Source organism: Lipotes vexillifer, unplaced genomic scaffold (assembly GCF_000442215.2).
Source record: "Lipotes vexillifer unplaced genomic scaffold, Lipotes_vexillifer_v1.1 scaffold848, whole genome shotgun sequence".
In the NCBI taxonomy this organism is placed as follows: Eukaryota; Metazoa; Chordata; class Mammalia; order Artiodactyla; family Lipotidae; genus Lipotes; species Lipotes vexillifer.
The window spans coordinates 421,280-441,432 of NW_006790234.1; the positions used below are offsets into that span (position 1 = coordinate 421,280).

A 20,153-nucleotide genomic window follows, 5' to 3' on the forward strand; every position below is an offset into this window, starting at 1 on the left:
GTGGGTGTGTGTGTGTGTGTGTGTGTGTGTGTGTGTGTGTGTGTGTGTGTGTGTTTGGGGCAGGGGTCTGGGCAGAGCAGCTCAGATCCGCTGTGGGGCAGGGGGACATCCCCACCCAGGCGGCAGCACCAGCTTGCCAGGTGCCCCTGAATCTTAGAAGAGCAATTTTCCTCTTGCAGAGGCCGTTAGATCCAAAGGAACCCGATATGATGGAGCAGAGAAGAACAGTCCTTTGCACCCAATTGCCAATGGACCCTGTAACCCTGGTCATGGGTGGCCAGGCTGCAGGGGGACAAAGAAAAAGAGGCCACTCCAGGACACACACATGCCCGGACTCCAGGCCGTCCTCCGGCAGGTCTGGGGCTCTTGGGCGGGGCTCCAGGCCAGCCCACCCTGTGTCACCAGCATCATGGGCGCCAGGCCAGCAGAGGAGGCGGAGAGTGGCCTTCCCCAAATATTCTTTAAGTGCACAGAGTACTGGCAAGTTGAAAGGCAGGATATATATTTAGGCAAAGCTAATTTAAAAAATAAATGGAGTGAGAATGGAAAGGAGGAAGGAAGGAGAGGGGATGAGGAGAATGGAGGGAGGGGGTGTGCTAAACGGTGAGCTGGGCGTTCACAAGGACCAGTGTCACAGTCACCGGGGGCACCAGCACCCAGCCAGCCACCCACTACAGATGCGCAGGGATGCTCATTCAGTGAACAAAAGAAATCGAACACATACCGTGTATCAATATCATACAACATAACCTATTGAATGAGATCAAGAAATGTGAACGGTCTTTTAGTCAATACATAATAAATGGATAATTTTTAAACATTCAGGAAAAAAAATTATCCTTGGGATTCTCTTCTCTGCTTAATGCTGAGCAAATATCCTCAAAGGTGGTTTAAAGTACAATAATTGTCCACTTATATTGTCATAAGGCAGCTGGATTACATGCAAAATCCCTCCACTTATTTTCACTCTGTATTAATTTTATAATAAAACCAGTCAAAGGTGGGAAATGCCTCGGTCGGTAACTGAATTATTTATATTAGAAGCTTTCACTCACTGGATCAAATTTTTAAAATGTTCATTTCAGGAATTATTCATGAACCTCTGTGTGTTTCTCAGCTTCTTTGTCTGTAAAATATGAACAATACGAATTCCTATCTCACAGGAGTGTTAGAAGGACCCAGGGAGTTACTGTCTAGAAAGCTGAGGGGAGCTGCCCAGCAAAGAGCAAGCATGTGTTATCTACTTATTTTTCTTCTAATGAATAATTCGCACTGTCTGAAAGCTAAATGTACGTTGTCATCTCAAAGGGTTCTTTTGTATGAATCTGTGCAAGTACACATGGGTCTGTTTAAGAGAAATAGTTACCCACGAAGTAAAGCCTAGACTCTAACAAGTGAATCCATAAGAAATTAGTCTCGTCCAGACTTTGAAGTAAGTCAACTTCAAAACTGCAATAAATTGACTTCAAATACACACAGAAGCAAATCAAATCAGTTGAACCCTTTGAAAGGGAAAATAAATTTTTAAAGTACGAGAAGAGTGATGATCTCCTTCTCTGGGCTCTTTAACCATTGTTCAGCACAGAGCACAGGGAGGTGTGTCCATGAACTTGATCCCACTGGCAGATGTCTTAAGGTTCTGATCAAGACCAGCACCAGGACTCAACACAGGAGGAAAGCAGGACTCTGAGAACCGAAGGAACCTGCCCACGATCGTGCTGTTAATTCACATCCTGGGGCAAGAGAGACTGTGCCATTCACTGTACAGCGTCCAACTACCCAGGACAGCGTTGACCAGGCACAAGTAAATGTTTATCAAGTGAGTAAACAAAAGAAAAGTGATTTGAAGCGTGAATCAGCAAACTGACGTCCAGTCCAGGTGACCCCCTTCCCTGGCATGACAGACAGCATCTAAATAACAGGTGAGGCCACACTGCAGATTTGGTTTATCACAACCAGGTAAAGCACAAAGTTTAGGACTCGTGAAAACCTCTCCTTAGTCATATAATAATATGACCCAATGTTTCCTGAGCTGAGAATTATATGTGTTGCCTCAAAGTTCTTCTGTGTCACTGAACAGTCTTTGCCAAATCCAAAACAACCACCGCCCCCTCAAAAGGACAGATAAAGTAACCTAAAAGACCTATCACTAATTTATTCAAAAATTCAAGAAACAAGCATCCAATCATTTTGGTAGCATTTTGTTTGGTCGTGAGCTGATATTGGTAATAGAACACCTACCCCAAAGAATTTGTTCAATTAAATATTTTCTTGCCTTTTGCTTTATGATGACATAATAAACCAGATGGTTTATTATGGTATAATAATAATGGTATAAAGACTAACAGTGTTTTCAACAAAAACCAGACGCAAGTAGTTTAAAAGATCTGCTACTATTTCCTCTCTGACGTCTAAACACGTCTTTACAAGTTGCAGACCTCTTTGCCTCTTCATGTCGGCAAATGGAACATCATTTTTCTTTTCTCAGGGAGTCTTTAGTGATTCTGGTAAAGTGTATCCTGGGTCAGAACCTCAGGGCAAGGCTCTCTGGTGATTATTTTACACACACACACACACACACACACACACACACACAACACACCACACACTCTACTCCGTGATGATTACAATTTCCTCTTAAACTATTTTACACACACACACACACACACACACACACAACACACCACACACTCTACTCCGTGATGATTACAATTTCCTCTTAAACTAGGACTCCTGTTCAGAGATGGAGAGAAAATATTCTTCCCTATCATCTTGGAATAACTTTGGCAACAGTTTACGAAAGTGAACTTGACCTGCTCAAATTTCACTTGCTCACAATTGTCCTCAAAGCACAGTGAAGCCTCTCCATTACCGCCCGTCTAATTCCATCCACCCCCTCCAAAATGTTGAAAGAGATCCCCAAAATGAGAAAAACTACCTTCTAAAAAACTTTTGAGTGTAAACACAAGCAAATACAGAAAAGGAACTGCTACCTTGCTCAAAATAATAGAGCAAAGTTAATTAGAAAACAAGATCTTTCAGAGACCCACTCCTTTCCTAACAGGGAGGAGAGAACCTGAAACCCCGTATTGAAAACTATTTGGAGGGCAAATCCTGAAAGTTTCGCCCTTTTGTTTTCCTTTGGCAACCTGACCACCTCAGCCGAGGGCTGGACCCACATCTGTGTTTCACCTGCTCCGGGAGGACCTGGGCTTCGTAACTGAACAGGGAGACTTAAATTAAGAAAGACCCACCCAGCACCCAAAGCCCTTCCCTTTCCTCCACCACTGGGAGTTCTGTTCTCACCTACTAATGTCATCCGATTTCAGAGAAGGCTCCCAGTGCGTATGGGTCCTTGGACTAGAAGACAGCTTTGCTGTTAGAAATAATTACCCTCCTTAGACAACACTCATCTCTGCTCCTTTGGCATGTGTGTGTGTGTGTGTGTGTGTGTGACATAAACATTTCACATGTGAACCGATTAGATGATGATGCTTCTAAGATATCTTTGCTGTAGGTCAATGGCTAATATTGCCCAGCAAGTGTTGTAGTCTTGACGTTTGGAGAATTCCTTTTCAAGCGGCCCCCAGTAAGTAAATGACTCTCCCCCAAAAAGAATGGAGATGATCCTCTTACCCACTCCAGCCTGCAGGAGGGCACATGAACAAAGACAAGCTGCAGGCCAGATCAAGCAAGCGATTTCTAGCAAATCCCAGATTTCACACTGTAGCCAGATGTGTGTCTCTCACGCCAGACCCCGGACACTTTATTGATAAAGTTAGAGCTGTCATTTATCCAAAGTGCGTGCAAGGATGTAAAACTTTCTGTTGAAACCAACTGAAAAAGACTTGGGACTCTGAGCATTTACAAAATCAAAATCTAATAAAGTATGGTCAGGTGCAGGGAATGGAGCAGTCTATCCCAGCTTTATGAGGAAGGCACCCTCTGACCCGTGGAAGGGCTGGTGAGGTGGGGCATGAGACCAGGAGATCAGGAGTCTAGACCGGCCCGAATGTGACTAAGTCTCACTAATCTCCTTGGTAGGAGGAGGGAGCACCCACACCAGCCCCTCACTGTGCAGTGTTCCTAGTTGGTTAAGTGGATTTATAACCCATTGGGTTTTTTTTTTTTTTTTATTCCAGGATGGAGGGGGTCCTGCCTTTTCAATGCATGATTTTGCTAACCTCTAATTAAATGAGTTAGCACACAGGGAGTGCTTACAACAGTTCCTGGCACAGAGGAAATGTGACATGCTATTAGCACCCTCAGTTCACGGATCTCTGCGGATACTCCCTCTGAGCCTCTGGTCTGGGCCAGGTAGGTGCAGCCTGACTCTTGTGGTCAAGATTCCCCTGTAGATCGAGCTAATCAACACCTCCTTCAGGATGTTGCCTTCTCGCTTCCGCATCTCATTTTGCCTGATATCCTAGATCTCGTCTATCCACACAAACCCATCATGGAAAGATGTTCCATGTGTTTGTCATTCGTGTGTATCAACCATGGTGCTCTCATGCCAATAAATCTTAAACCTCCTCACCAGTCATGAGGAGTCACCTTCAGACACTTTGTTTCATACTAAATACTCTGGGTTTTGTCTTTTTCTTTTCTAAAATTGACATGACTGATTTCATCACCAGTTTTTCCCTCATCAAACTTGACTCCAAATACTATGAGATCAGACCCTCCTTAAAAGGACAATGGTTTGCCACCATTGAGCCTATTTAAGGCAAACTCTAAAGGCAACTGCAGAGGACTAATCTGAGGTCAGTTCCAATGACAGCGTCACTGGAATACACCTACGGCTTCCAAAGACAACCTCTTTGAAAGAGCTACCATTCAATGAAATACATAAGAGCCAGCATGTTTGGGAGGCCATGCCAGTGAAGAACCATGTTTTCTTCTCATTTTTATCCTCCACACACCCAAACATAGTGTTCCGTGAAGGGCAGTCTTTCAATGAACATTTGTTGAAAGAAATAAACAATCACACTTAATTAGATGTATTTTCTATATAACATACACGTACGTCATCAATCTGCACTGATGCAAATGAAAATGTCTCCTTTAAACACACCCATATTATCTCTCCAGACGCTTGTGCCCAGGACCTGGTAATCTATCAGCCAACAAGTATTTATTAAGCGAGTGGGTTTCCCTCCACCCTTGCAAATCCTGAGAATGGTGTTCCATCCTGGGCATGAGTCAGACAACACAGTGGTTAAAAGCGTGGCCACCCACACAGTGCCCGTGTCCTGGGGCTTGTTCTTACGCTGCCCGAACTCAGGCTTTGTCTGTAACATGAGGATTTCTGATAATAGTTTTTAATAATAATGGCAGCTCCCTCAAACGGTCATTGTAGGAATTAAATTAATTGATGCCTGTAAATAATAATACATACTCTAGTAGGCAGTGCCACTGGCTCTCTAGTAATTGGTTACTTAATATAAATATTATTTAACAAGAAAGGCTGGAAATCACACAATTCTTAGCTGATATCTAAAGAGCACAAGGAAAAATCTTGAGGTTAGGACTAGCTATGAGATTGAGATTTCTAAATCTCTGACGTTCCAAGTAATAATGTTGTACCTCAAAATAACAGTCATATTGTCATGAGCCAGTATGTAATGAGTATATACAGTACATGGATTTCTTCCACATCTCGTACGTTTTACCACTTACACTCCATCCAAAGAAAATACCAACCCTCCCACCATACTGGCCGATGGGGGTCCTCATTACACATAAGGTATAGGGAGCCTAACATGTGTCTGGTTAAAGAACTTAATATCTTATCAACCTGGAATATTTGGACCACCTGAAGTTAATTATATATTAGTTCCTATTTAATGGAGTGAAGTCTCAATTTAAATGCAAAGCACACTGCTAACTGAACAGCAAGCAAAGATATACTGCCCTTCCTACAGTATCACAGGCTTAAATAAAATGCCTAACGTTGTAAGGAAAGGCATAGAACATTTTGATTTCTTCAATTACTTCATATCCCCTGATCCCCAATAAGTCTAAAATAGCAAACTCCCATAGCCTATCCCCCTGCCCTGAGCTTCTGTCCCCAGAGGACAGACAGGTGTAGGTGATGAACTGTTCTGTGACATTTGCTCTCCTGGAGGTTGAGGGAAGCAGAGGACATGGGCTGCATTCCTAAATACTCCTAGAGCTCTAGACTCTAGAAATGAATGCGTTCATTCATTCATTCCATAAATATTTACTGACTGCCTGCTACACACCAGATGCTGTCTTGTGTCCTGGAAATGCAGCAGTTAACAAAACAGCAAAATCCTAGCCATCTTCAAGGGGGTGCGTTAGAAGGGACTCAGTGAATATATGTATCAAAGTGGGGCCTCGGCTCAGCCTCGGGTGAGACCCTGGAAGGCCGAGGGGCCAAGGAGAGCATCCCAGGAGCCGAGAGAGCTGCCTGGGTGGAGAGACTCCCAGCCCAGGGAGAGGGGCTTCGCTGAGACCCCCTGGGCACTGTGGGATGCACTACACCAACATGTGACTCTTGCTGAGAAATCCGAGGAGAAAGAAGAGAGGGAGGAATTGCACACTGACTGATGGCAGATTCAAGGTGCCTCTCCTCCGGGCCCCAAGTGTGCATGCCTGCAACTGTGTGTGCGTGTGTGTGCGTGTGCACAAGTGTGTATGTGTGTGTGCGTGTGTGGCAGAGGACCTACACCGCCCGGCAGAGCGGATGCCGTTGGGTTCTCCCAGGTGACACTGGACTTTCCTGTTTGTGAGAAATGAGTATCAACAGGAACTTGAAAGGCCGAGTGTGTGTGACCCCCAAGGCCCCCTGCAAAGCCACACAGCCATCACCCTTCCAGGCCCATCACCGTCTGTACGGACACCACACAGGCATCATCCTGGACAACATGGCCCAAGCCCTGGACCCCACCAGAAACACCCGGCCTGGGTGCCTCGAATCACAGATGTGGAAACGCCAGATGGGGAGTCCTACATTTTCACAAAAGTCATATGGGGGCCTCCCTCCCTCCCTCGAGTCCCTGTGCGTTTTCAGACACAGCAAATAAATGAGGTTATGAGGTCTCAGCCACGCCCCTCAGGAAGGATGGAAGGACCGGCCACACAATCCCAGCCCTGCCCCCAGGTACCGACTGGAAAGATGCCTGCGGGCTCCCTTTGAGATGTTCGTCTCTCAGCGCCTGGGAGGGAGACATGGCAGACACCTGTGCACGGTGATGCTGTCTGTGCTCTGACCTTGCGACACTTTGGTGATCCAGGATATTTCTCCCCACACACAGGAGCTGCTCTTTGCCTCTGATTTCACGTTTCACCTATGAGTTTCCTGACCGTGTGACTCCCTGTGCTCCAGGCACAGACAATGGGCCCCTGACACACACGAGGACTAAGTCACACATCCCAGGCCACCATCACCCCTACAGAGACCACTGGGCAGAGCAGGGCTGGGTAGTTTGGGAAGAAGGCAAAGCCAGGCGTCATCACATTAAGTATGAAGGGGAATCCCACTGACCTGGTTTCCAGGTAAAACAAGGGGACACCCTGATAGAAAAGCAATAGATCATTTAATGGAGTACAAACAGGTACTCATTTTTAAAGCACTTAATGCTAAATATGTACGAAACCTTCTTTCTTTAAAACATGAGCTCCCAGCCATGAAATAGGAGTCACCTGTATGTTATCAACTTGGTTCTGAGGCCAGAAGCTACTCTGTTTAAACATCTTTGCTTATGTTGGACTCTAGGAATCAGACTGGAGTGGGTGGGATCCCATGAACAGCATATTTTTGGTTTGATGAGGATTTGTATAGACTCACATTTCTCTAGCCCTTCTTAATTTTGTGTATTAAGGATTTAAGTGACTTAGAAGAGCTATTAATTAGGTTCTTCCTAAGGCAGGAAAATCAACATAGCATCTGCAGTCCTAACCATTAGGATGAATGATCAAAAGACCCACAATCAATGTAATAATAGTCAGGGGGAGAATGGGACAGATAAAGTCATGATTTTATGCTCTGTTTATACCAAGTCTTTACTGCTTTTCCTGAAGAGTCAGCACCGTGAGCTGGCAACCCGGAGCCATGGCCATCCCCAGGTCAAACCCAACTTTCCATCCCTTCCTGTAAACATACGGCCATCACACTCACTAAGGCACTGGGCACAGTCCCTATTTCTTGTAATGGCATCGTTTTGAAAAACAATTAAGTCAACTCAATGCGGTTTAACTTCTATCTTTGTGGAAGAACTTCAAATGTGTAACTGTACCCACCAGACCAGGCTTCCTCATCAGAGCCTCGGGAAACAGAGGCACTATTTCCTTCTATGCCTTCAGGTGCTTGGAGAGCAACAGGGAAGGGATCCAAAGGTCTGCAGGAACACGCTTGAGAAACGAGAACTCGAATCTCTCCCTTTCTGTACTTGATGGAGGCACACGTGACAGCTCTCAGCTGACACGTGAAGGAGCCACGACCGCACCCGGCTTCCTCCCCAGGTCTCCTGCTCCGGGGCTCAGAGACCCCTTCTCTGCCTGCCACCTCCTTCTCCCCAGCAGACAGAACACACAAATCTGTGCCACTGTTATCACCCCGTCTGCCTCATTCTAATGACAGCACACTGAGTTGCTCTTAATCAGCCAAATCCTTCCAGATTGTCTGCAAACCTACAAATACAGGGCTGCCAGGGAACCTGTATGGGGAAGACAGCTGTGTGAGTGACAAAAACACGTCACCACCAAGTGCCACACAGCTCTACTGCTGAGACGTGTGACCCTGCTCCCCACTGGACCGGCATCTCTCCCATCAGATAACGACAGCCCCGGGGAGCCCCCAGACACACTCAGCTGTGGTACAGAGTAGCAAAGGTCTCTTACCTTGCATGGTGGCTTTGGTTGGTTCTGAGAACAGGGGGATGAGCAGAAGGTAGATGAGGTAGACGAAGGAGAGCCCATTGTACCGGAACGCACAGGCTGTGGGGGCAGAAGAGGGGAGAGGCGTTAGTGACGGACAGCCTTAGGCATCACGGCATCAGGCGGCATCTCTGGAGCAGATCTTCAAGTAGGGAGGAAAAACGGAGCATCCATTCTGTGCCCATCATTACTCGGAGCATGATGAGAAACGGGAATTAAAACGCACGGTCCCTGCTCTTAGAACCCAACCAAGAGGGCGGCATCGGCGTACCTGATTGAAGGCAGGCCCGAAATACGTCACAAAGTAAGCTGGGCAAATTAAAATTGCTACGGAAACATAGGCAACGGGGCTGTGAGGGTTTGAGGTGTTCGCCTAAGGCTGTGGATGGAAGAAGAGGTGAGACTGAAGGGGAAGAAAAGAAAGGAAAATATTTGCCAAATGCTCTGTGGCCGGGCCTGACCCCAGTTATCTGATGAGTCCCCTTCTGATAGGAAGGCTCCCAGGCCCAGAGACTCACCCACTCCCTGGGTGCTCCCAGCGGGGAGGTGACGGAGACAAAACTAAACTCGGGCCCCAAGTCTAAGCTTCTTGCTCTGCGAATCTCGTCTTAAAGGGAGCACGGCAGGTCGGAGATGTGCTCCTTCCCTCCCCAAGCTCCCCTTCCTCATCTATGAAATGGGTCTAATAACCGGCTCTGACTCAGAGGCTTACAATGAGGAGTGAAGGTTTAAACGCTTGGCCAGGGTCTTAGACCCAGGAAGCCCTCAAAAACACAAGCAACTGTGGTGAGGATCCTCGTTACCAGACAGGGAGAGGGTGGTGTGCAGCGTCCATGTAGAAAGAAAATGAGCGCCTTACAGCAATTAAAAATAAATTTATTGATGAATAAAGAAAGGCTGAGGGGGGAGAAGGAGTAAGTATGCGTGTGTGGATGAGATCGGTTTAACGGATTCACAGGATGGAGAAGTGTTGGAACAAAAGTTAGTCAGAAAGAAAGTGGAGAGAACGTGGAGCTCAAAGAACTAGTCCCTGACCGTCTGGATCCAGAGAAAACACTTCAGAAAGAGTAATCTAAGACTGCACGTGGGCTGGACTGGTGGGCAGGGAAACTTCAGTGTTGCAGCAACAAGGTGTAAATGGTGCAGAAACAACGGAACTTAAGAAGCAGTACGAGAAATCAAAAAGGCATTTGGTACAATAAACATGGAGAGATGTGAAGAGAAATTACACACAAGTGACTCCAAGGATCGCGACCGCGGTGATAAGGATTCCTGCCGTGGAGGAAAATAAGACATTTAAGGAGAAGGTGGTAAGTTTACCTTTAGACACATGCACGGAATCCAACTGTGGGACTCAGCCCTGATGGAAACGGTCAAGGGACAGTGTGGGCAGGATCGCTGCTCAGTGACCCCAGAGGGAAGCGGAGATGGGCCCTGAGCAGAGGGGTGAGCGGGCAGGACAAGAGGGGATGGACTCTCCGAAGGCCACAGCAACAAGGGGAGGCAGCTGCCTACATGGCGGGACAGGGGGGTGAGATGGGGAAGGGAAAATGGGCAGGTACAGAAGAAAAAGGCAGCAGAAAATTGATGACAGAAATGGGCAGGTACAGAAGAAAAAGGCAGCAGAAAATTGATGACAGAAATGGGCAGGTACAGAAGAAAAAGGCAGCAGAAAATTGATGACAGGGAGGAGGAAAGCCGGGGAAGTCCATTTTCACAAGAAAAGTCTTCATGGAAGAAGGTGACTACAGCAGAGAGAGGGGCTGGTCATTTGATCACCTATGAGGGTGTCCAGGACAGCCTCCAGAAAGGGATGCAGACCCAGCAGGGGGATGGGAGTTGAGAGATGGAAGCGCAAGGGGAACATCACCAGGAGCAGGAAACAAGAAGGCTGTGCAGGGGCTCACAAGGCCACAGAGGGCTGAGCTGGGGAGACACAGCACGGGCAAGGGCTGGGTACTCCTGCCTGCAGAGTCAGAGCGCCTGGGACCTGGGGACAGACCAGAGTGGGATGCACATGGCATTAGGAGATGGGCTCCCGGCCGCTGGTGGCTTCCTTTGGACAATGACAGGCAAGCAGGGTACAGTGAGGGATGCTGTTGGGGGAGGAAGGCATCAACAGAAGTGCTTTTTCATCCCACAGGGGTCGTGCACATGACGGTAGCTTTGTTTACCACCATGGCCACTCCCAACCTCCTTTACGAAAGACCCAAAGCAGGAAGAAACTTCCACACTATCACTGGACAGGAAAATGTATAAATGAGGCAAAATAAAAGAGCAAGAACCCGTTTGGATTGTCTTTCTAGCTATTTTTTTTCTGTCTCTTACTTCTCATCCAGAGTTGATGTTCCTTAACAACCCAAAAGACATTTCGTTATTCATCCAGTCACTAAGTATTTTTTGAGCACATACTATGTCCTTGGGACTGACCAGCATCCCTTCACTTTCAGGAGGGGAGATGTATGGTGAACAATAAGCACAACAGAAGACTGCAAGCCATGCTGGAAGATGAGCACCCTGTAAACAAGAACTCGGGGGTGGGGAGTGGCAAGGGGGACAGGGCCCTGGGGTGGAGGGGGCAGCCGCTGCATCCCCTAGGAGCACTGAAGGCAGGGCTCACCCAGGAGGTGAGATCCAAGCCCTGAGGTGAGGCGGTGAGGGGGTGACCAGCCACCTCATGAGCAGCAGGCCACGTGGCAGCAAAGCCCCCAGCCTGTCTGACTACCCCTGGCCCACGGTGGCCCAGGCAGTCCTGGATGGGGCCAGGTCACATGGGCCTTGGGAGGGATCAGAGGACTCAGTGTCCACTCTGCGACATCGACGAAGTGATGGATCTCACCCTCCATCAAGGTTGCAGCCTGGCTCCTGCCTGGGCCTGCAGCTCCCTGTCCCACCGACACACATCCTGCCCTTCCAAGCGGCTGCCCGGCTGAACGGCCCTGCACTGTGCTGTTTCTGGCCTCAAGGCCTCGAAGGCACTGGACCACCTTCCTGCATCCAGCCTGTTCCTGCTGTGCTCCAGTGTTTCCTCCCCCAAACCAGGTGCCTTCCTTCTGCTGGGGGCACCTCTCCCAGAGCTCTTCTCATCCAGGGTCACAGGCATTTGTCCATGTGTCTGTGACCATCTCTGTTACCTCCAGGGCCTGGGGGACAGGAGGTTCTCAGGCTCAAAAAAGGAATAGACAGGAATAAGTGAGTGAAATGGAATGAAAGCCACGAGGGTGCCTGAAAAGGAAACCAGGGTAACAAGGCTACAGCCTTCCCAATAGCATCAAAACACCACCACTGGCACTGCCCCAAATAAACATTTAATCAAGTGGAATGTCGCTTTGATTTTAGCCTTGGGCTTTTTAATGTTAATGCACATCGTGCAGCAAAATTACCTAATTCTATGTATTTCTGGGTAAAGAGAAAACTAGAGCTTACTTGTATGACGGTATCACTTTAAAGAGGGTGCCCAGGGCGTGTGTCTGCTGTTGAGCTCATGTCAGTATCAGCTCACAGGAACACCGCCCCATGTCAAGCCCTAACTGTGCATTAACTCACACTCTCACCACCCTCCCTTCACAGACCCTGTTTTTACTCTCTCTCTCTACACATGACAAAGCAGCAGGTGTAGGAAGCACAGCAAGTGGCCGGGCTGAGATTGGAGCCTGGGAGCTCATCCTGAGCCTGCGCCTCCGTCCGGAAGCCTGGCGGCCTCACCTGCCTGACCCGTCCCCGGGTAACTGTCAGGGGCTCAGGGGGCCAGAACCTTCTCTCCACAGGACGCCTGCCGCTGTTTCAGTTTTATAACTTTGTTCTGTAAGGTTTCATATAATGCATAGTGGAAATGTGTAAACTTAGGAAATTCCCAATGACTAACTTTGCAGGGGTAGAAGGGAGACCACTCTTGGGTTCTCAGGGCAGAACCTTTAGTTATCATTATTTATAACAAAGTCCCAAATGCTTAAAGAGAAGCAAGGATGACCCAGGGTGGTAGGGAGCCTCTAAATGGTCCCCGTGTGTGATCCCCTGCTCCTGAGTGTGGACTGGACCCAGGGGCTCCCTGCCAGTGACCAGAATCAGTGAAAGTAGCAGGATAGCTCTTGGTGGCTTCTACCATGGGTGCCCCTTGTTCCCTGAGTGGAGCCAGCCTCCAGGCTACAAGTTGTCCCGAGGAGAGGCCCGGAGGGAAGGAGCCACAGTCTCCAGCCAGCAGCCAGCCTGCACCAGCCAACGGCCACACAAGTGAGCCTGGAAGCAAGTCCGCCAGAGACGGCAGCCTGACCAGCCTTAACTGCAGCCCGTGAGAGCCTGAGCTGGAGGCACGGGCTGAACCTCCCCAGATTCCCGACTCCCAGAAACTCCGCAGCAGGGTTTGTTGCTTTAAGCCGCTAAATGTTTGGGTAATTTGTATGCAGCAACAGATGACTAATACCCAACTTTTCACACACACACACACAAAAATCAAGCCACTTCTAAAAATCTACCTTCATTTATTTTTGTCTAAAATTATCCAGTTTGATTGATGACAGTGGCCTAACTGCTGAATTTTCTGCTTTATTTTATGTGTGAAGTTGCTACCCAGGAGTCACCCGAGCTTACAGGGACTCTGAATGCCATATCTAAGTGCATTACCCACCTAGAGCAAAATATGCCTTTGAACTTGTCAATAAGGCACATTCGAGCTAGAAAAGCCTCAGAAGGCAAAGAGCAATCCTCCTCTATCCAGGGTAATGTTGTCTTGGTCTAGGACCTGGAGTCCCAGAGCACAGCCCTGCTCTTATAAAAAGCTATCAGACGCTGGTACCCATGCTTCTCGTGGGCCATCCAGGCTCCTGGACCTCTGTCCCCTGCCTCAAGGATTTTATTGTTGACAGTGCAATTTTTTTACAGTGCAGATCAAGGTGTTCTAAGGAAAAAGGTTCTTCACTTTAGCCAAGAATGCACTATCTTTTCCACTATTTCTACCTGGTTTTAACCATCCAAAATTATATGGAAATTTCCCTCAAAGGATGACAACAGGAATTTCCCCAAAAAAAGACCTTGCCAGGACTAGAGAGCTCACAATTAGAAACTGTGAGATACGTCATCAAGTGAAGAGCATTATAAACACGCGCGCTACCATGTGAACTGTAAACAACTGGACTGATCTCATTAACACATTTCATTTTCTAGAGGTGAAAACTGATTGGCAGTTTAGGAAAAACTCTGCAAGTTGGAGAAATGATTGATGTGACTTTGACAGCTTAGAGTTTAATCAGTATAGAAAGGGGGAAATCTCCTGCAAATAGGAAATTTTTAAGATGGCCGCGTAACATTTATAAAAATACTTGTGTTGCAATACACGTGTACTAGTTTCCCATGTATTACACGATGACGAAGAGGTTTATGCACACTTTAACTTCCATAATAGTTGAAGGTAATAATCTTAATTATGTTATTAAAGGTAAGTGCCCTCAGAGCTGAATATTTTAGCAAAAACGTGTCCTCTCTTCCTCCACACCGTTCAGCAAAGCCAAAGAGCCCCTCACCATGAATGGCCTGCGAAAGAACAAAGCTTAAATGTTTAGAACCTCCATTTCAACTAAGTACATTCTAAACACTCTTTATGACCTCAGAATGCTTTATTTATTTTAACAGTTGCCAGAACAGTAGATACACATTATTCAGAATAAGCAACTTCAGTACCAAGAGACAAAATAGTCAGTTCAGTGATTCTAGAATTATTTTGTGTTTACACTTTCCTTCTGTGCTCTGAATCAATCAATGGCTTTTAAAAGGATGGTGATTTTTATAAAAATAGTAATAACAAGAGAAGCAGCTGCAAAATACTTACAATGCAGCAGAAAAAAAAAAAAAAAAAAACCAACAACTGCAGATTTTTCCTAAGGAAGCAAAACCATCAAAGAAATGAGAGACAGGAAAGGCTGCTAAGTCACCTCACTCATTGTCTGTGTAAATTATTTCCCCTAGGACATACTCCTGTGTTTTACATCCGGTGAAACTTATATATGTTTCACGTGGTGATGCTTTAGGCAGCCGACAGGCAAGACAAGATTACTCCCTTCTTGCTTCCTGTATCTCTGACCTCCATATCCAGCGGAGGTCCTGTCCCAAGTGCTCCCCCTTCAGAAAGTTGCAAAAATTAGTTCTTCAAGAAAGAGGACACCAGATGGTCCCTCCCACTACAGTTCAGAAAGGCAGACATCTGCCCACACACTCTTACCACGAAGTGCCTGCCCTATGCTCCCCACGCCAACATGAGTGTGTTCACACATGTGGGACACAGAGGAGAACAGAAATATTCATCAAATAAGAAACACACATGTAGAAACGGTCCCTATATCTTAACACTACTTTTTTATCCAGAGATGTATGAAAGCTGACTTTGTTCCAGGGAGTCTGTCAGTCAACACTGGATCCATCAGTCACGTGTTTCTGACACTTCAAAAAACAGAAATCTCTCATCACGTAAAAGAAACGGCAATTATGTGGTGAAGGTGTTAGCTAAGCTGCAGAGGTAATCATTTTGCAATATACAGATGTATCAAATCAATACATAAACTTACACAATGTTACATGTCAACTGTATCTCAATGAAGCTGGGAAAAATATATATTGGGTGTTAACTTCATTACAGAAGTTAGTTAAAAGAATGTAATTTTAGAGTAAAGTCTCCAGGAAAACAGGACTTTTACAGGGAATAGAACTTAGAATCAAACTGTTTTAGCAGAAAATCATAACCATTACTCAGTTTACTAAAACTTTTAAGGGATCTAAGGAAAAATAAGGTGAAAGCATCTTATTTGTAAAGGATAAAAGCCTTTGGTCTGAGTTTTCTACTTTTTTTTCCAAACAACCTGGGGTACAATCTGTAAAATATGAGTTGAACCAGATGGTCACTAAAATCTTAGTGTGATTTTTTTTTAGCCACATAAGTTTAAAACTTTGTTGCCTTTTTAATTATTTTAAAAGGGTAGGATTCTCTTTTCTATTTTAATTAATTTAATATATACCTGATCGAATATTAACAGTATTAAAAGTTTGAGTTTTGTAAACTCATCCTGATTGATTGTACACTTTGCAGAAAATAAATTTTAAAGAAAGAATACAGTGCTAACTCTCTCCTCCTTTAAAAATCTTTTAATATGTCATTCACAATTTTACAAATTATTCATAGAAAGTGGTCATATTTAAAATGCAAATCCCATGCTCAAGCTTGACCTGGCGACCTGATCCAGAGAGTAATGTCTCTCGTGATTGCAATGAGGAAATAAAGCTTTTATGCTAACACATCATTCCTTAAGCTTTCTGAACACTTATATTAGAAATCAGATCTATTTCACTCTGAGTATGAAGAGCCCTGCATTTAAATCCACAGCTCCTATACTTCCTCAAAATAAAACTTGCTCTCTTACTACTGTGATGAATAAGAAATTAGGCTGGGCAAGTGAATGCAGAGAAAGGTCAAGCATTAAAACTGTTTCCTCACCTACCCATCATAGTAGCTCTTTTTTAATCTCCTGAATAGGAGAGTTAGTGTTTGTGGACGGGACACCGAGAGTCACTTAGGTCTGTGTCTCTGTATTTACTGCAGATATCACTCATCATGCTTTATATACACATTTATTCTCATGTGAGAAAGGTACCTTTTAACTTAGTAGTCTCAACTCACTTTTATGTAATTCAACAATTTATAACTGGACCACTATACCTCTCTACTATTCTATTACTAGCAGAATGTAGATTCATCTTTTAATTTTTTAATTATTAATTGCAATTAAGATTTAATTAAGATTTAATCTATTAAGATTATATCTATTTAGTCTATAAACATTAAATTATTAATCTTTAAGAATTTAAAACTTATTCTCCTCAGTAAAATTTTTAAAGAGAGCTGATGATCCCTCATGTTTAATTTTATACTAACTTCACTTTATTCATTCTATCTCATTTTTAATTAACACTACTTTTCTGTAATTTTCCCAAAAGTTAACTTATCTTCCTAATATATACAAATTCTATTGGACTACCAATTCACTATAGTTGGATTTTTACACGATTGGTCCTCTGAAAAACCGAAGAGACGTGCTTAGAACCCTAATAAGACAGCAAAGCGCTCCTTACTGGATTTCTGGTTACTTAGATTTTTCACGCCAAGTCCGATTCACAAGTTTACCATCTATAAGATGCAGCAAGATTTCAAATTTGGAAAGTTTCTCCTCCATTTATGTTGCTCTCAGTATGTCTAAACTATTAGGATGAACCATTGAATTTGATGGCTTCATATAAGAAAAACAGTCAAATATTAGGGAGTTCATACCATTCAATCTGAAATAAATTGGGACTGGCTTACTGGACTGCATTACGAGTAGAGACTAAATGTCATTTTCATTTCAGAAAGAAGAGAAATCTGCTGCAATGCCATTCTATCCCCTGATGTTCAAGGGCCTCCCACATGCTGGTCCCTGAGCAATCTGAGACAGCTATAGAAAAGGAGACACCAGGGCTGGAGAATATATGTGTATGTACATGTGTATGTAGGCTCATGTAGGCGGCATGGCTTTTAATAACAGGATTAATTTACTGGCTGCCACAGTTTCCTTCTTTCAAGTACTCAGTAAAATGAGATTTTTTTTGCAGCCTTTCACTGTAGGCTTCAGAATATTCTATGTTATTCTTGGCAGCATCCTCCCTGCACCGGTGTGTGCATTAGCATGAAGAGAAGTTGGTTTAGCTGCCGACCATGAAGTCCTATTTCTTCCATCCTTAGCACACAATGCAGCCTCACACAGTATCTCGTTTAACAACTAATATGGCTGAAAACTGATTAAAAAGGACTGTTTTTAGGTTGATAAATTTATTTTGACATCCAACCTGCTTCTTCCTAGGAACACCCTCTTCCCTGACATATATGCAGCCAGCGCTATTGCCTTCAAATATTTCTGGTGCCAGAGAAATAAACACACCTCTTATGGCATGAATTCAGCCCTCAGCTCTGTCTGGGGTTTATGCTTCTGATACCACAGTGATGAAGAGCAGCCTCTGACCACGGTGTGAAACCCTCACTCCCAGAACAATGTCCAAAATAGCGAGGAATTGGACTCACACCTCAAAATCAGCTTCTCCACGAGATCTGCTTGGGCTGTAACTCAGACTCACAGCCTTTGACTTTGCATTCAGTCCTTTCCTCATCGTTCTGAATGCTATTCCCACTCAAAGTACGTGTAGCTGAGGATGGAGTGGGGCACCACACACTCCTGGTGGTGGACAAACCACAGGGACATTCAGGGCATCCCACCCAGCTTCATCCCATCCCCAGCTGCCTCTGCCTTCTGATCTCTCTCACTGTCCTTCTTTTCAATACACACTACATCCTCCCACCTCATAAAATTAAGGTAATTTAAGACCACCAGTGGGATGCTCTATTTGGAGAATTAATTATTCCAGGAATATGTTTAAGCTTACGATACGTGCTTTCATCAGCTCATGGCCTTGACCCATGAGAGAGCGTTTGATTTTTGGTCAATAAATGAACAAGTTTTGGATCTCCTAAATTTCCAAGCATAGATGACCTTTCCTGAACCATCGTCATGCCCTGGACTTACTAGATGACCCATAATGTGTCAGAACTTTCCCCAAAGTCCTCAAAGTGCGACTGTTTTGCTATCCTAGTCTATCTCCAAAAAGTAGGCATGACTCATGAGCCCTTTTGAGGCTAAGCTGGGTGGTTCCTATCAAAACTCTGTCGAGGCTGGGGTACCTCCACAAATGTCATCGCTAGGTCACTCGGTCAGTTTTCACGGGGACAAGGAGGTTGCAGAACCCTTGCACTCTTGGCCTGTGCCCAGGAACAGCTCAGACAACAATGCATGTCCTTAGACACACACCCACTTTTACCCAAACCCACCACTAGCCAGTCCCCAAGTGCGTGTCCCCAAGCGCATGTTCAGCCACGTCGGAACACAGACTCCCTCCTGTTCATTTCTCTATTTCCAGTTTCTATGCCCATTTCTAATCATAGTAAGCAGTCAATAAATACTTACTGAAAGAGTAACTAAATCCCTGTCTCTTTCTTCGCCAACCCATAATGCCCTCTGCCCAACCATGCCTCCCAAATCCCGAAGCATCCTTCAAGCTCACTCAAACGTCTGTCTCCTCCCACAGAATGCCCTCATCACCCAATAAAATGTAATCTTCTCTGAATAAAAAAGCACACTTGTCTAGCAATAAGGGAATAATTCAGTAAGGACTGCCACACCAGGAACTCTGTGCCACATTCACAAAGAATGGCCGCTGCTCATGTGCACAGACATTGAAAGATGTTCACCAAACAATCCGTCAAAACCTAGGTTATAAAACTGTACACAACACGACAGGTCTACGAAGTTGATATTTATAATATTCAATCAGTATTCCCATTTTCAGGAGACTAAGGCTCACAAAGGATATGTAATTTGTCCAAGGTCAAGGCGAAACTGGGATTTAACCCCTCCACTCTGCCAGCCCTCTCTGCACACAGAAAATATCTGGAAGAATATATCAGACCATTAACCTCTGGGAAGAGGAACTGAAGGAGGGAAAACAGTGGCTTTTTATCTAATAATGTTAAATTTTCTTATAAAAGTATGTGTACATTTTGTATTTTAAAATAAAATCAAATTTAAGGAATAGTAATCTCTTCCATTTCCGAACACCCAGCACATTTTGGCTCCATCGCTCTTACGACTTGGCTCCACGTGGCCTTGTAGTACTTACTTCACCCTGTAAACACGTCACCTTCTTGACTGGACCATAAGCCCCTTAAGAGCAAGGCTGTGCCTTCGCTGTGTCTTCTTCGGGTGCCTAGTAGAGTACCTCTCACATTACAATCACATGACAATGGTGCAGAATGAAGAAAGGAATGAAAGGCGGGACTTCCATTGCCCTTAGAGATGGAGGGATCTGAGAAAAGCTATCGCATCTGACTAGTGGTGTAAATATTCAATGGTTTTCACCAAACAGATGACTCTGCAATGTTCAATCCGGCTCACATAATGACATGGCTACAACAACAATATTCAAAAGGGATGAAACAAAAGTATCTGTTGGAAAAATAATATTTGGGTAATAACTTCCACTTAGGTGTCCAGGAAGAGGCAAGAAACAAGAGAGCTTCCTGAATCATGAACCTTTTCTGTCACAATGAAGTCACACTTCAGGGAGCTTCTCTTGGAAGAAAAAGGTATATGAAGTTAAACTCCAAGTCTTAACCACTTTTTCCCTAC

The 20,153-nt window shown here is 45.1% G+C and overlaps 1 protein-coding gene across 1 annotated transcript in view; it reads right to left on the reverse strand.

Moving 5' to 3' along the window:
* The window catches only part of PIEZO2 (piezo type mechanosensitive ion channel component 2), a 340,562-nt gene that overhangs the window by 269,485 nt on the left and 50,924 nt on the right, over positions 1 to 20,153 (reverse strand). The window contains exon 2 of the mRNA XM_007463290.1: positions 8,866 to 8,961. Within this exon, the coding sequence (XP_007463352.1) occupies positions 8,866 to 8,961 (96 nt within the window). The remainder of the gene's footprint in view (positions 1 to 8,865; positions 8,962 to 20,153) is intronic.